The sequence below is a fragment of the Thermobia domestica genome, chromosome 12 (genome assembly GCF_964235325.1).
Source record: "Thermobia domestica chromosome 12, izTheDome1.hap1.1, whole genome shotgun sequence".
Taxonomy (NCBI): Eukaryota; Metazoa; Arthropoda; class Insecta; order Zygentoma; family Lepismatidae; genus Thermobia; species Thermobia domestica.
In genome coordinates, this window is record NC_137465.1 from 153,604,488 (window position 1) to 153,622,616 (window position 18,129).

At 39.4% G+C, this 18,129-nt stretch overlaps 1 protein-coding gene across 4 annotated transcripts in view; it reads right to left on the reverse strand.

Annotated features, from left to right (window-relative positions):
• Gprk2 (G protein-coupled receptor kinase 2) overlaps positions 1 to 18,129 on the reverse strand; it is a 93,322-nt gene that overhangs the window by 46,241 nt on the left and 28,952 nt on the right. For all 4 annotated transcript variants that reach the window (XR_014127812.1, XM_081734285.1, XM_081734286.1 and 1 more), the window contains exons 6-8: positions 9,673 to 9,877; positions 8,905 to 9,051; positions 2,548 to 2,722 (exon numbers count right to left, since the gene is read on the reverse strand). Coding sequence is in view for 3 of the 4 variants with exons in the window: in XM_081734285.1 (XP_081590411.1) it covers positions 2,548 to 2,722; positions 8,905 to 9,051; positions 9,673 to 9,877 (527 nt within the window). In the remaining variant the exon portion in view is untranslated. The remainder of the gene's footprint in view (positions 1 to 2,547; positions 2,723 to 8,904; positions 9,052 to 9,672; positions 9,878 to 18,129) is intronic.

Here is an 18,129-nt window from a genome sequence, read left to right on the forward strand (position 1 = left end):
ATGGTTTGATATCTACACAGGTCAAGCTACATCAAAATCGCTCAATAACCTATGGGGATAATTAAAACTTTGCGATACTCCTTGTAATCACTGGTTATCAGACAACAGACGTGCGTTTAGCGATTATGCAAATTAACACAAGTATAGGCAGTTACGTGACGAACTAGCTGAATATGGAAAGAGGCAGCGACAAGTCCTTGACAGTAATCTTCCTGCACACTTTTGAATGGATTGACTCAGTTGAAATATAGTTTCAAGATTTCGTTACTAACAATGGATGAAATTGACGAGGTATCGCGCAGGTGACAGTACGTAACAGCAGCTTTAACACGACACTTTAATTACAGATAATGAAAATCCATTTTGAATGATTTGCGCTGGATCTGAACTTGAGCTCTTACAACTAGGAATTCTTTTGTGGTTTCCAGCGTGAGACATTATTGGAGAATACAGTACCAATAAGCCTAAGTTCTTTTCATGTACCGGATGCACTTGAGCGCATTAAATCTTCACTCTTTAAGAACTTCCAGTTTGAAACATTGAGAGAACACAAGTTTCAAGCGGAATACGAATCGATTTTGGTGGAATACGGCATATATTTTTCTGAGGTTTCCGAATCATTACCAATACTTGGCTTTACAATCAGTCAAGAATGAAGGACTGAATTTAACACCCCTTCCTGCAATTAATGAAATATGCACCACGAAAGCTTTGTGAAAATTATTCTATTTAGATATAATATGATATATATATATATATATACCTTATCAATTTAATGCAAAAAACTGAAAAAAGGGCAACTTACCAGATTAATACGGCGTTGGATCATCTTTTGCCCTCCGAACAGCTCTGATACGACGTGGAATGGAGTCGTGGAGGCTGAGATTGGCAGCAAGTAGAAATTACATCATTCTGCATGCAGGGTTGATTTAGTTCCGTGAGAGAGAGAATGAAGAAGAAAATCTGTGCCGGATTCGTGTCTCCAAAACGAATCACCCATGTTCAATTACGTTTACCTTCGAAGCTTGGGCTGGTCAGAAGAGGTGTTCCACTTCATTCCAATATTCCTCAAACCATGTAGCAACAACTTCAGGTGTGTGGATGGGCGCATTTATCAACATGGAATACGGAAACATCAGAACCTTTGGATGCACATGGTTCCCTAAAATGGCGTTATAATCACGGGCAGTGATGCGACCGGTAAGCGTCAGCGCAGGACTCACTGAAAAACAGAATATTGCTGTCCAAAGCGTCACAAAACCGCCACTGAAAAACAGAATATTGCTGTCCAAAGTGTCACAAAACCGCCACCATGTTTCACAGTTGGGCGGAGACATTGCTGATCATATGCTTCTTTAAGCGTCTGTTACATATAAAAATTACCCGTGGTTTGAAATAAGGTGAATAATGACTCATCCGACCATATCACACGTTATCAGCAACCTATATTGCATGTAAGCGACTCCATTGGTGTCGTGCTAAAGCGTTGTTCCCTCATCAGCAGTTGCCTGTGCAACCCGGCTCCGCATGTCCATGTCATATAGCTTGCGGCGGATTGTGGTTGTTAACACAGGCTGTTGGAATTACTGTTTGAGTTCCTCCATCACTTGCACCGCAGTCGCACAACGGTTCTGGGTGTTAATCTGCTTTAATGCTCGGTGGGAACTGTCACTGCGGATTTTCTTCCTACAACTATTACTCTTCAGTGATATGATTTTGCCGCGAGTTTAGTAGTTCATCATCATTTTGGACAGTGTCAACGCACTTGCCTCGCCCGCATCACATAACCGAGCCCTAACAATTTGCCTTGTTTGGAAATCAGAGATTGCCCATTTTACACTATCATAGTCTGCTCAGTTCACTTGCACACTGCCGTTTTAGTGCTCCTTACGTACTTTGCCCTAACACACCACCACTAAAATCCGGCGCTGTTGTTGCAACCTTTCTGTTGCCAACCCAGACATCTAACGTGTTTCGATTAAATTTATAAGTATCTTTTATGTTCTATGAGCCGTCCTCATACTCTTTACTGTTTGGAGTTGAAATCAACCAATAATGAGCGAATAAAATCTCCCTTTCCCAGCTATACATATATCATAAATTTTGTACAAATGCTCCGATTTTTATAAAACGGTGAAATTGGTAAAGATAAGGCGATGAAAATCTCCTATATATATATATATATATATATATATATATATATATATATACCGAATATCGCTCGCTCCTATCATTCACAGCATCACTAGTTACAAACGATTTATCATCTAATTGGAACGGTGGAATAACAAAATAAGAGTACACAGAAGTATTCCAGCCCACAAACTACGTTATGCCGCCAAAACGCTGAAATGTGAGCTTGTCATTTTTTTTATAATCACTCTTTATTTGAGAATTACTTCCGTTGAAGGGAAGACGTGCTAAGTATCTCTCTACGCATGCCATCACGTTAACATTGAAAGCAATACATTTTTACTCTATACACACACCTTCACTAGTTTAATAAAATAATTTTAACTCTGTACAGTTTCTGTACTACTTACTTACCCATGTAGCCTACTGTCCCCACTCGACCTTTAACCATTTCTCCTTCCGGGATTTCGACAGCCAGTCCTAGATCTGATATTCTCACATGGCCATGATCATCCAGAAGAATATTTTCTGGTTTGCAATCACGGTAGACTATACCCTGAGCATGTAAGTGTTCTAACCCACAGAGTACCTGTAAACAGAAACATTCATTATAGTATACTTATTTTAATTTAACTTGGCAATATTTTAACCTGAAAATAATCAAAGGCTGCCCTGAAAACTGAATTATTTACTCTACTTCACAATAGACTTGAAAGGAAATTTTGTTAGGAAACTGTTAAAACTTTCTTGTATTAATATCACATTTCATTAGAATTAAGTAATAAATTTATATTTAATGGTTAAAATACATGTTCCGTATTCTAGCCTTACGTTTGTAACTAAAATGTAAACAGTAGCTGCCAACTGGTTAACTTGTACTTGATTAATCACAGTACTTACTGTCCTGTTTATAATAAATCACGCGTTATGTTCAAATTAAGACAAGCTTCCGAAGTTATTTTCATAACATTTTAAGTCACGTGCAAAGATATACAAACTATCCAAACTCATTTGTTAGTAACTTGCAAATAAATCGATCTCAATACTGTACAAAGGATCAGATTCCCTCTATGAGAAAAAATAAAATAAAATAAAATAAAAATTAGTCGATTCGATTCTTTCCGAACTTATTGACAAGAGGACGTGTAAGGTATGTGTAATTTCTTTTCCTGGTGAGTGTCGCTAGTATCCGTAAGTCTATAAAATATGCGAAGGAACAAATTCAAGAGAATCTCGGAGGAAAAAAATCATTCGAGGAAACAAATTCTACAGTTCTTATAGGGAAAACATATTTTTAGAAAAACTAGCTACTCATCCTCTTGCAACCGTACGTAGCACATTTTAATACCTTGACTTAAAGTAAAGACCACACCGGGTTAAAGACAATTTGCCTTTGAATTCTATCTGTGAATAATAATACAGGGCTTTTCAAAGAGAGGCGGGTTTCATTACTTCTGTTACGTTTAAGCTATAGGCATCAAGTGCTTCAAGGCTAAATTCGGTAAATTGAAGTGATCGACAAATGTCACATGTCTAAAAGGACAGGCATGAAGATAGCACTAGGCTCCCAAGTTTCCAAATTACATTATGTGTGAAAACAGTTAGTAGAATTAATTCTTTGCTGAGTGCTAGAACAAGTCACACATTCAGAGGGAGTCCAAGTGAAATTTCAGTCCTCATAAGTAAAAACTGTGAATTTATTATATACGCTGAAGCAATTATACTTAAGCTACCCATGTTTTATCAAATACTTTTATTCCAACTAGGGCTGTTCCGATAATCGAGTAATCGATAACAATTCGATAAAATTTCAAAACCGTTTCATCGATAAAGAATTTTAATTTTATCGAATTATCGAACTTTCGAGACTCTCGAAATGATCGACACTCCCGAAATGTTCGGGACTCTCGAAGTGTTCGAGGCACTCGAAATGTAAGAAACATTAGACAACTTCGAGACACTCGAACTGTTCGAGAATCTCGAATTGTTTGAAAGCAGCAAATACAGAAATATATCAATATGATCGCATTTGTCGAGTCTCTTGAATATTTAGAAAAGTTCGGGATTATCGGAGTGTTCGAAAGAAACGATGTATTCGAGGTTGTCATAGTTGTATATAATATGTATTACATATATGCAGAGTGTTCATTTTAAAACTTCTCTCCTTAGCAATGAAGTGAAGGAGAAATTTTTTCCGTACAGATCTGTACAAGGTTTAAGCAGTCTGTCAGAAGAGAGAAAGAGGAAGAGAAAACATGCATCACCCGAATGGAATTGGAATCCAAGACAACATTAGTCTATTAATAGTCACTTTGCCGATTGCGCCAATAACGGGGCAGGCAGAAAAATAATTTTACATATGATTTCGACAAATACAACTTTGCAATAACTTATCAGATGAAAAAAGTTGTTTGACTAGTTTGGCTGCAAGAAGAAATCATTGGAGAGGTGAAGGAACCGAACTGTTCATCACTACTTTTGATAATACCCGAAACTTCGATAATACTCGAAATGTCGATAATACCCGAAACTTCGATAATACTCGAGATGTTGATAATACCCGAAACTTCGATAATACTCGAGATGTCGATAATACCCGAAACTTCGATAATACTCGAAATTTCGATAATACCCGAAACTTCGATAATACTCGAAATTTCGATAATACCCGAAACTTCGATAATACTCGAAACTTCGATAATTTCAAATACTCCAACGGTTTCGAGTAACCGACGACAACTCGATAAATTTTCACTCCCGAAGTTCGATAGGTCCTCAGCCTTATCGAACACCCCTAATTCCAACTCTATCAAAGGGCTGAATTTTGATAATGATCCTAAGGAAAGATGTACTCTAATCAAATTTTACAAGTCAATCCAGAAAGGCAAGCTATCTAATCCCATAATCTATTAAAAACTGAAGATAAAATTTCTTCACCTCCCTTCCCTTTCCCCCTTCCCCAAAGGGTTCACATTTCCCGAAAAAAAATGTTTTTTAGTTTAACGTCCCACAGTTTGGGTTAAAGGATGATGATTAATCGAAGTGAATGATTATAAAATTAAGTGTTTTGTGCTCTTCTACCGGGAAGCAAACCCAAAATCACGTGTACCAAAGGTGCACGAGTTAGTCACTAGACCAGCGGAGATGACATCACTATCCCTTAAGTGAAAATGTATCTGGAATCTCTCCTGGCTAAAACTTGAGAAAATAATTTATGTATCAACAGATAAACTTACATTTAAAACACAAACGCATCATAATGAAGTTCGCTCATACTTAATTTCAACTTGATTTGAACTTACACTTACAAGATATCGCGCAATTTTCTGAACTAACATCCCTAAATTAATCTATTAGTCATTCTTGCTGTTTACAGGTTGCTCTTGTATTGTAATGAAATCGAATAATAATTAACCAATTTTTATACATTCCGCTTAATGCACGGTACAAGCTCACTGAATTATCGGCTGTTCTAGTTGCTCTGGCATTGGTAACTTCCATGCATATATTGTTTTCCAATGCGTCTCCATTATTTCAGAAATGGTAAATCATTCCTACATGCAATGACAATTATATATGGCATTTTTAATTAAGTGCAAACAGATGAGATAACTAATGACATGTAAACTGCAACTTTGAAAAGCTTGGACACACTGCAGCAGTAAAGAACTTCACTCTGTCACACCATGTATACCCAGTAACTAGACTAGACTAAACACAATACTGGTGACCCTGCGGTAAGGCACTGCTATTCTGATCAGGGAATAACTTAATTTCTCATATTATATAAAGGTTTGTCCGGGAAGTAATGAGATTGCCCACCGCACGGCGCCCCAGTCGTCAACAGCGCGCGTCCGCCATGAACGGAATTAGTGGTGGTGGTTCTTAGCTCACCAACGCTACCCGGATCAGTCGCTTCCGAGCTCTGATACAGAAGTTCCGTATTGTGTGAAATGTGTTTAAAAAACAAGATTTTTGGAAGCTCAAAATGGAGCGTTCGCTTGAGCAACGATACGCCATTAAATTTTGCTTCAAGCTTGGACAATCCGCTCCCGAGATTTCGCCGTGATTAAGGAGGTCTACCAGAACCAAGTCCTTTCAAGGACCCAGGTTTTCCGTTGGTATGGAGATTTCAAGAACAGACGGGGAAATGTGGAGAATGAACTCTCTGGATGTCCTTCGGCGAGTCGTGTGGGCAAAAATTTCGTCAAAGTAAAGGGACTCTTGGACCCAGACCGTCGTTTGAGTGTGAGAATGATAGCCGAAGAACTGAATCTACCAAAAAAAAAAAATGTGCACGAAATTGTTAGTGAAAATGTGAACATGCTTAAGATCTGTGCGAAGTTTGTGCCAAAAATGGTGGATGACAGACAAAAGAAAAAGCGACTTGACATTTTCCGTCAAATGGTGGAACAAGTGAAGAGCGAATCAAACTTTCTAGACAACGTAATAACAGGTGACGGAACATAAGTATTTAAAAGTTCGGAGTTATGTGCCAAAGTTCGGAGTGGCACACCACGGAGTCCCCGCATCCCAAAAAGATAAGAATGTCCAAGCATTTTTTTCAGCTTTTCCCCGGAGAATTGGAAAAATTGGGGAAAGAACAAAAATCTTTGTATTAGGTTATTTTTACTAGTAATGGAAGCTTTATTTTTTTCGAATACATGAAAAGTATAAGTTAAGAAATTTCAATATTGCGATTAAAAAAATAAAAAATAAATAAATAAAACTCTAATACTCATATTTTACTAATACTCATGCACTAAAACATATAATTACTATTATTTAATATTCTAAACTTTATGTACAAACTCCTGTATTTAAAAAAAATACCGGTTTTCTAGTGCGACAAATTATCTGTAATAATAACGAAATATTTTGTGAAAAATGTAACGCATATTGCTGAAGCAACTGCATAGTCACCAACTATAACAAACATTTTTCATTTCGTTACTGTCGCATATGTAATTAACATATAAACAAGAAAAAAGAAAATGATACACTTCACTGTGAGCGGAAAACTGACACATTTGAAAGAAATATTTGTATATGCACGAAGTCGTAAGGGGTAACAAAAAAATAAACCAACGGAAATATGATTCTTTCACACCTAAAATATACAAACACATTCATCACGCTTTCTCTTCATGGACACAACACGTCTAAGTTTGCTAGTATACACACGTTTTATAGAACATTTGTTGAAAGGAAAAGCACTGTTTTTCCCCCCTCATTATGAGGGTCACTGTCAGATTCGTCCGAACCTGAAGAGGAAATTATCTCCGGTTGCTGTGATATAATTTTTCCACAAGTTTATTGGTAATATTTCTTTTCTTTGTATGGAAGTTTCCAAATCCAGACGATATTCTTTCACAAGCCGCTGATATTGGAAGAACTTCCAGAAGGCGAATTGCTACTGGAGTCAATGGTTGATTTGTACACAGAATTTTCCACGCAGGATCTCTGTGCTCGCCTGAAACCCAAAGGCAATTTCTTTTCCAAAGACCACTGGACGTTCTAGGTTTAGATAGCTTTTAACAATATTCTAGCAATATCCAAATCTAAGTAGCCATTTTTATTATTATTATTATTATTATTATTATTATTATTATTATTATTATTATTATTATTATTACTTTTTAATGGGTTCAAAATTTCCGGAAATTCTGCACAGCACAAGGAAGATATCTCTGTAAAGTACATATTTAATTTTAACATATGGACTAAAATGATTCTGTCCCTCTTATTTTAACACTTCCCTGCCATCAAGCGGGAACTTCATAAGACTGCTTAAAAAAATTTAAATGCGTCTATATTAATTAATCTAAGATTATATTTTAGTTTCTTTCGTAGTCATAATTCCATTCTATTACGGTGCTAGCTTTAAACTGTTTGGGTGAGAAGTGCACATGTATTTATTGCCACAAAATTTCCCCTATTCTAATCCAATAAACAAAAGTACTCAAAGATCTTAACTGTAAACTAGTAAATATAAAGTATTTTTGCTTTAAAAGCAAAATATAATAAAATATTCGAAAATTTAATTTTTTACCAAACTTTCAGTTTTTCGAAGCTCGGGGGAGGGGGCTGTTTTTAGCCAAAATTTCCTCTTTTTTTTTCAGGCCTTCACAACACTAACCTAGAGAATGCTCATTGTCTTCTTTGACAAAAAAAAAAAAAAAAAAAAAAAAAGTGTAATACAAAAAAATTTTGCCGCAAAAAGAAATTTCACCGCGGCTTTCTACGTGGAAGTCCTCAAACACCTGGGGGACAGAGTCAAGCAGATCCGACCGGAGGTCGCCGAATGCTGGAAACTCCGTCACGATATTGAACCGGGTCACACCGCGTTTGCTGTGACGTCATTACTGACTAGATTCGCCGTTGCCACGTTGCCGCAGCCACAACAGAGTCCCGACAAGAGTCCAGCGAAATTTTTTCTGTTCCCAATGCTCAAAAGAAGCTTGAGAAGTCGCCGTTTTGACGATGTTTTGGTCATCTCAGCAGCAATACCGGGTGTTAGGTTTTGGCCACCCAAGCAACAAGGAAGTTGACTTTCAGGAGGCGTACGCTGCGTGGAAATCGCGCTGTCAGCGGTGTGTCGACAGCCAAGAAGAGTATTTCGAAGAATTACGAAGTTGTACAAATCGGATCATTAAATTCTATTTCCTGTACCCAATCTTATTACTTTCGGACAATTGTACGAAAATTTTGAGCTTAGTGTATTATGATTTAAATATCTACTTTGTATGAAAGTAAAGACGCAATACGTACCTCAGCTGCATAAAACTGAGCTCTGGGGATATCAAAACCTGGATCCCCTCCCATATTATATATATGGAACTTCAAATCACCACCATTCATAATGGTCAATACCAAACACAACGCATCCTTCGTTTCATAAGCGTATGCTAAACTAACCTGAAAAGTAATGACATGTACCATTATTAAATTATTATCATCATTGTTGTTATTATATAGTTATTTAAAAAGCTGAAATGTATGTTCCTTCGAAGGTTAAAAAAACTTTTAATCATCTACTGAATCATATTAAAATTCAATGTATACTTATCACATAACTTGAATCACTTTTTTTCATGTAATAAACTGGTAATATATTAACATTACAAGTGAAAGAACAAGGGTTGAAAAACCTTTACAAAAACAATTATAACTAATTTCCTGACTAATTTTCTAGAATGCAATCGTTTATAATTAAAATGATAACGTAAAACAAGGATTTTAGAAAAACTAAAAACAAATCAAAAGACTGCGGTCTTGCCCAATAATTAGTTTTTGGATCAGGAACCACAAAATTTTTGAACGGCCCCTAAATCGAGTTTTCGTATTTTCTAAGGAATAAGCACATCACACTGAATTAACTGATAGTCTGGGTTTTGCTACACTGTATTTAGTTCTCCACATATAAGGCGTACAAGAAATTTTTTTATTGAAATATATTGAATCTTTTCGTTCAATAAGAGACCATCATCATGCAGGTCTGAAATTTACAACTAAAATTTAAGGTAAGATTTTACTTACTACAAATTTGGAATTTATTTTTTGTAAGATTTGTTTCTCTATCAGCACCATCGTTTCTCCCTTTCTTTTCTTTATTCTCTTTTTCTCCAACTTCTTACAAGCGTACATTTTTCCAGTTGCTCGCACCTGGCAAGCACATACCTCGCCGAAGCCTCCTTTGCCAAGAACTCGATACATTCGAAATGTCTTGTGAGTTACTGGTTGACTGGAATACAACAGAAGAGGTAATCAATGCTTGTAAATCTATTTACTATCATATTTATCACATTTATTTCATCTTTAAAAAAAAAGGAAAAAAATTATGAGTAAATATTTGAACCCTTCATAAGCATTTCTTAAAAACTCTTTCTTGACTACTGTTAGTTCCATTCAAAAGCTGCCTTTAAAAAAATAAAAGGTACGGGTCACCGCACTATAAACTTTCAAGCTCTCACTTCATAAATTGAATATTATATCAAGCTGCAATTACGGAAACATTTATATATGAAATATGAACAAAATTATAATGAGAGTTTTCAGAAAACTTTGTATCAAAGTAAAACTCACAACCAAGAGAAATTTATCTCCAGGATATTTTCGTGAGAAATTATTCATGCCATATTGTTGGACGTGAGAGAAACATTTATTTCTGAAAAATGAACAAAATCAACTGAACAGTTTTTGAGAAAATTGTCCAAACAAAAGCTTCTCCACCAAGAGTAAACTACCCCTTATGGACTTTTTCATGTAATATTATTTATAATACAGAATTGTTAATGTAATATTTACTTACTTTACCTATGTAAGAATACAATCAACTTAAGATTTCTTCAGAAAATTGTTCAAAAGGAAATTCGTCGCCAAGAATAAACTACCCTTGTGGTTCTTCTCATGGCTAACGAATTATGCCGTATTATGTATAGAGTTGTTAATATTTTATTGTGATGTCCTTTATGAATTTTTCAATGAAAATTGTTTTACTATATTCCAGGTTTCTTAACAGAACATTTACTTATGAAGTATGAACAATATTGCAGATATTCGAGAAGATCGTTCATGCAGAATTCATCCCCAAGAGTAAACTATCCCTTGTGAATTTTTCCTAAAGTAACTATTTATATTATAAGGTTGTTCATGAAATACTGATTTATAAATAACAGACAAAATTTTTAGAGCTGTTTTGTTCGAAAAATTTACATACTTTTTCAATTTTCCCCCTTCAATAAATTACCTTTTAGGCGGAGTGTGCATCAAGATAGACAGACATCGATTTATACAAGGTTCCGCACAAGTCCTCATGCTATTTCCAAAGTTTGTAACTTTGAAAAAGAAGAAAACAATTGATTCTGTTTGATTACGTTTATTAAGGCGTTTACATTGTGTATCATTAAGTCAAGAAGATAATATTGGCCAAGTGGCCACCGTCAAAGTTGATGCACAATCGGGCTCAGATAAATTATCCACCTCTTGTTGGATATGCTCCTTTTGCGCCACCAAGATCTGAAGATTGTTCTGTAGACCCTTCATTTCAAAACCCCCATAGAAAGAAGTATGGAGCTGTCAAACTGGGCGATCTTGCGGGTTAATTCCAATCACTTGAACGACAGATTACGCGACCGTAAACGCTTGCTTCAGAATGCCCACTGTTGCTTGTGTTGTGTGCGCAGTCGCACCGTCCTGCTGGTATCACATGTTGCTCAAACCCAATTCATCAATTTGTGGCAGCATGAAGTCACTGATAATGGTTTGTAACTTGCACTTATGACAGTCACGGTGTTGCCAAAGCCGTTCTCAAAGAAATAGGGGCCAATGGCTTTTTCTTCGTGAACTCCGCACCAAACCGTGATTTTGAGAGTGTGTAATTGCTTTTCGTGAATTACACGCAGATTACCAGTGCACCAAAAAGGAAATCGTTGCTTATTCACATATCCATATAGGTGACAATGTGGATCGCTCATGATCATTTTTAAAGAAAAATTCTGATTTTCGCGGCCGAGGTTTAGGAAGGCTAGGTGAAACTGCAAACGTGCCTGACGGCAATAACTGGTTTGTTGTTTGCACTTTGTATGAGAACATCTGCAAGCCTTGAATTCACTGTAACAATCATCTATTGATGCCTAATTGCTCGCCGTATGGTTGATGTTTGAATGTCTTTTTGGATATCTGCAGCCACAGCAGCGATGTTCTCGACCGTGCGGACGCTACAGGGCTAGCCACTGTTCCCACCGTCCCGCGTTGAGCTAGTTTCCTCGAGGCAAGCGCATAGACGTCTCAGCGTTTGGCCAGTTGGTGCCGCACCCCCAGGAAATCGATGACAATTTACGTTGAGCCAAAATTCTGACCCATTGTTTCCCAAAAACACTGACACAACTATTCAGATTTCCTGAGGAGTATACGGATCCATGGCTTTTATCAATGTGTATTTTGAATCTGTGAAGAATAAAAGTAAAAACTATATGCCTACATAAGAGCATCTTACAATTAGGGTGACGACTTTTGCGCTGCCTTTTACATAGCACCTCCACATAACTTAAACAACTCGAAAGAGAGTGGCATAGGGAAGACGTAGTGCCCATTTAATAGTTGTATAACACACGTAAAAACAGAAAGAAGAACAAGTAGTGTGAGTGTTCTCTATATAACATGAGCAGCACCTTAGCAACCAAAGGAAACTGTTTGTGCCTTCCAGCGCAAACCACAGCCTAGTATTGGTCCAGTCTGCGAGCACTGAAATAGTGGTTAGTGTGTAGAATATCAAGTGTGTGGAACCTTGAAATGAATGGTTTACCGACGTTTACCTAAGTCGAATAATTGGACGACTGGGAAAGGGTCAGTCCAAAGTGGAAGTGGCTCGTAAATTCAATGTGAATAAGAGTCGTGTCGTAGTTGTAGTATTGCTTCCAAAATGGTTCTACTGTTAGTATATGTAGTGGAGAAGGCCGTTCGTGAATATCAGCGGCTGATGACCAACTTCTCACCATCTGATGACAGACGTAATTGTCAAGTGCCCCATGCTCTCAAATGGCGAATGATATGTTTCATACTACGGAACAACGTGTTAGCAGTGAAACTGTTCGTAGGCGGCTCAATAAAGCACGATTGCATACTAAGAAGCCTGTGTGTTGTGTGTCATTGAAAAAAAAAAAAAAAAATAGGTACGAATACGAATAATGTTCTTCGATGAGTCTATACAGCTTATTGTCTGATTCCAATCTGATATTTCGGATATTCGTGTGGAGAAAGTCAGAAACATGATATCACCCTAACTTCATTGCTAAAAGGCCGTCTTTTGGAGATGTGGATCGCTCATGATCATTTTTAAAGAAAAATTCTGATTTTCGCGGCCGAGGTTTAGGAAGGCTAGGTGAAACTGCAAACGTGCCTGACGGCAATAACTGGTTTGTTGTTTGCACTTTGTATGAGAACATCTGCAAGCCTTGAATTCACTGTAACAATCATCTATTGATGCCCAATTGCTCGCCGTATGGTTGATGTTTGAATGTCTTTTTGGATATCTGCAGCCACAGCAGCGATGTTCTCGACCGTGCGGACGCTACAGGGCTAGCCACTGTTCCTACCGTCCCGCGTTGAGCTAGTTTCCTCGAGGCAAGCGCATAGACGTCTCAGCGTTTGGCCAGTTGGAATGAAGATCTCCATACACTATTAACAAATTCTGTGGAGTATTTGGTCCGGAATTCCTTTCTATGGATGACAATATATGGCCACACCGTGCACATCTTGTGTTCGATTATCCAGACAAAAAATATTACCTGTATTAAATGGACTACTTAGTCGCACGACCTAAATCCAATCAAGCATGTTTGGAATGCTCTTGGGCGACGAACAGTACGGCGCAATCCGTCACTACGAACTATTCCTGAACTGCTAACATCCATCTTTGAGGAATGGCTTCATCTTCCTCAAGATTTGATAAACCATTTGACCTATGGTAAGGAGGCCAGATATCGTGGCTTGTGTCTGTTCGAGGCGGTAACACTCCGCACTAACAGCCTGTGCTCTCTTACATTCTAGTTTTTCATGTAGAGATATTGTGGTTCGGAACTTTCCAGACCTTGTACACCACATCTGCATTGGTATTGTTCATTTATGTTGCATTGTGCATCTGTGCATTACACTTGGTAACATTATATTTTCTTTCTTTATAGTGATATTTCTTTCGACTTGTATAAATTGTGTGGTGCAATGTATATACGAACTGTTCGATATTGTGAAATCAAGTAAAGAACAATTTAAGAAAAACGTCATAGACTAACTTGCATTGAAAGAGGGTCATCAAGAACTCAACACTTCCTCCTTACCACTGTCATTTCAATGCAACTGCGATAATATGGACACATGTGAAGTGTTACGTAGCAGAAAAACACTATTTTTTACACTGTATGTAGGGGCCATGAAACATGTAAATCCGTTGATATTTTTTTTCTGATCAATATACTTTCTTCTCTCCTATCGTTGTTCGAGAGTAAGTGTAGACAACAATGTGATATCTTAGTTTAAAGATCTTCATTATCTTTCCCACACCGTAATTAATTCAGTGATAAATACGAACTGATAGAGAAATCTAGTCTGAACGACTGAGCAATGACCATAAGAATGCAAATGTTGATCAGAGGTTGATGATTGATTGATTGATTGAAAGTGTTTGGATGGGCGCGTCGACAACGGGGTCTTTTGCACCCTTCTTTGACAGGAACAAAATAAAAGCAATCAGGAAAAAAAAATGTAGTGCAGAAATAATAAAATAAAAGAGGTATCTGGAGCATGCTAAAGTGGCAGGACTTTGATGAAGTAAAATGTCATAGCATTTAGAAAAGGTGCAAACTCAATACACAAAGACTAGGACTGGTTAGTACACAATGACAGGTTAATCTTCTCTGCTGGGGCAGCTCGGCAATAAGTGAACACACGTAGGGCAGCCCATAATTAGTATGGAATATAACAGTGCAGTAATAGAATAAGAGCAAGGAAATGCTATGACAAGCATAAAATCATGAAAGCTAAGAAATAGTAGATAAAATCAGAAATAAATTAATTAAAAGGAAACGTGAGAAATGCACTCACAGAGCATTCAGAACATTCTGATTCTGCAAATAATTGAACATTTTCTGGAGCATGGATTCATCATCTCCAAGCAAGATTGCCATATCGGCTGGTAATCCAAGTCGAGCTCGCTCAGGAGCAAGAGGCACACATTCCACTAAGAGGTGACGAATACTCAGGGGCTGACCACAATGACGACATACAGTCGGAGGCGTACGTCGCAGAAGATGTGCATGGGTAAGATGACTATGTCCAATACGAAGACGTGTCAAAGTCCGCTCTTCCAGGCGAGATGATCGGGAGCTCGTCGACCAGACTCCAAGGTGGGGCTTCACTGCATGCAACTTATTGTGAATCTGCTCATCCCAGTGTGTTTGCCAGCGGTGAAGAAGAAGACGATCGATCACAGGACGAAGATCAGAGCTGGGGAGCGGTGCTGAATAGGCAGGTCCTGTAAGGGCAGCTTCTCTGGCAACACGGTCAGCATGCTCATTACCTGGAATACCAGCATGGCCGGGCACCCAACAAAACTGGACGTCACAACCTGCAAGATGTAAGGAATGGCAGGAGAGGAGAATTTGCTGAACGATAGGGTGCGCAGTTGACACGTCGGTAAGACTGCATAAAGCGCTGCTGGAGTCAGAGCAGACAAGAACCTGCCGAAGATGGCGGCGACGAATATAATGCAGGGTCTCCAGGATAGCAACCAATTCAGCAGTGAACACACTGGTAGTAGGATGGAGCTTCAAGCCAGCGCCATGGTCAGCCGTGACGAAGGCACAGCCAACAAAATCTTCAGACTTCGAACCATCTGTGTAGAAGATATCGTAGGTACGGTACGCCTCCAGAAAAGAGAAGAATTCCTGACAGAACTGTTGATTGCTGGTGATAGACTTCTTAAATTGCAGTAAATGAAAACTGACAACTGGTGGAAGAACAGTCCACGGAGGAATAGGAAGGAAGCCCAATGGACAGATAGCAGGAACTTCCAGTCCTAATGAAGCCACAAGGTCTAGAGCACGAATGCCAAAAGGCCGAGTAGCAGTGGGTCGTGCTTGATATCTGGCGTAGCGAGCACCAGCCTCAAGTGCAAAGGCCGAAGGATGGGCAGGTAAGGCTTGAATATGGATGTAATAGCGCAGAAGCAGGCAGTCTCGACGGTGGGAAAGAGATGGCTCATGAGCCTCAACATAGAGACTAGGAATAGGGCTGGTTCGAAAACCGCCAAGCGCCAAACGAAGGCCAAGATGATGAACTGCATCCAGATGACGTAGGATGGAAGGTCGAGCAGAACCATAGGCAACACAGCCATAGTCCAATTGGGAGCGGATGAGGCTACGATATAAACGCAGCATCACCACACGGTCAGCACCCCACGAAAGATGAGACACCATACGTAGTAAGGTCAAGGAGCGAAGACAGCGATACTTCAGTTCCCGAACATGAGCAGCCCATGTAAGTCTGCGGTCAAACTCCAAGCCCAGAAAACGAACATGATCGACATAGGACAATCGAGAACCGCCAAGGAACAGGTCAGGATCGTAAGCACATTGACGTAGGCGACAAAAATGTACACAGTGTGTTTTGGTGAGAGAAAAACAGAAGCCAGTAGTGGAAGACCAGCGATGAAGACGGTTAAGCACTAACTGTAACTGGCGAGTAACAGTACGGAGGTCACGTGAGCGACAGTAGATAGTAAAGTCATCCACATAAAGCAGCCCATGAACAGAAGGGGAGAGCTGCGACATCACACTGTTCACTGCAATAGCAAACAATGTGACACTCAACACACTACCCTGTGGAACGCCATTCTCTTGTGGAAACCGAGCAGAGAGAGTAGCTCCAAGCTTGACTCTAAAAGAACGTTGTTGGAGAAAATTCTGGATGAAGAGAGCCAAGTGGCCACGTAAGCCCCAGAGATGGAGTTGCCTCAAAATGCCATATCGCCAAGCGGTGTCATAGGCCTTTTCAAAGTCAAAGAAGATGGCTATCAGATGTTCTTGATGACGAAATGCATCCTGAATAGCACTTTCAAAATGCGCCAAATGATCAGTAGTGGAACGGAAGCGCCGAAAGCCACACTGAAGATTGGAAATGAGGCCATGATGTTCAAGAAACCAGACTAAGCGGGTATTGATCATCTTCTCCAAAAGTTTACACAGACAGCTAGTCAAGGCGATCGGGCGGTAGCTTCCACTGGATGTGGCAGGTTTAGCAGGCTTCAAAATAGGAATAATGTATGCTTCACGCCAGGCATCGGGGAAGGAGTCTTCAAGCCAGATGCGATTGTACAGGTCAAGAAGATGTTGCTTGCCATCGTCAGGTAGGTGCCGGAGCATAGCATAACAGATGCCATCAGGACCAGGTGCCGTGTTCTTCGTAGAATCCAAAACAGCAGCAAGTTCAGCAGTAGTAAAAGGCAGATTATAAGCTTCAGCAGTTGCAGAGCGGAACTGAAGTGGCGTACGTTCAGTGCGTTGTTTATAAGTGAGGAATCCAGCTGAGTAGTGAGTAGAACTAGAGACATCCGCAAAATGACGACCTAACGCAGCAGCAATTCTGTCCTGATCAGTGACCATTACACCATCGATAATAAGGGATGGAACCGCAACGGAGGAAACATGGCCCTGTAGACGACGAATTTGCGACCAGACCGCTGTCATGGAGCTGCCAGCAGTAAGAGAAGAAACATAAGTGCGCCAGCTATGACGCTTAGCTTGCTTAATCAGATAGCGGGCTCGAGCACGAAGAAGTCGAAATTGAGCCAAATTATCAGCTGTAGGAGCACGATGAAAAGTACGTAGTGCTCGACGTCGGGCCAGAATAGCGTCACGAATCTCCTCTGACCACCAAGGAAAGGTGCGTTTACACCGGGAACCAGCATAGATAGGAATAGAGTCGTGTGCAGCTGCAAGGATACTCTGCTGAAAGGCCTCACAATGACCATCAACAGTAAAACGAGGGTCTAAAGTAAAATGAAAAGTGGCGGAAAAATGATCCCAGTCTGCTCGACGGAGATTGTAGGCAGTGAACGGAGCAGAATGGATGAGCGGAAGACCATGCACAAGAATAGGAAAGTGGTCACTGCCACAGAGATCATCATGCACGCGCCAAGTAAGATGGGCACCAAGTTGAGGACTGCAAATGGAGAGGTCCAAATGAGAGTAGGTACCAGTAGCAGTAGTAAAATGTGTGGGACTGCCATCATTGAGGAGCAATGAGTTAGTGTTGTCAAGGAAAGTGGAAATCTCTTGACCTCGTGGCTCATACGAGGAGAGCCCCACAGTGCATGGTACGAGTTAAAGTCACCCACAAACAGAAATGGGGGTGGAAGCTGTCGGGCAATCTGTTCAAGATCGACAGCAGTAAAGACGTCATGGCGCGTAAGGTAGATACAACAAAAAGTAACAGGTTGTC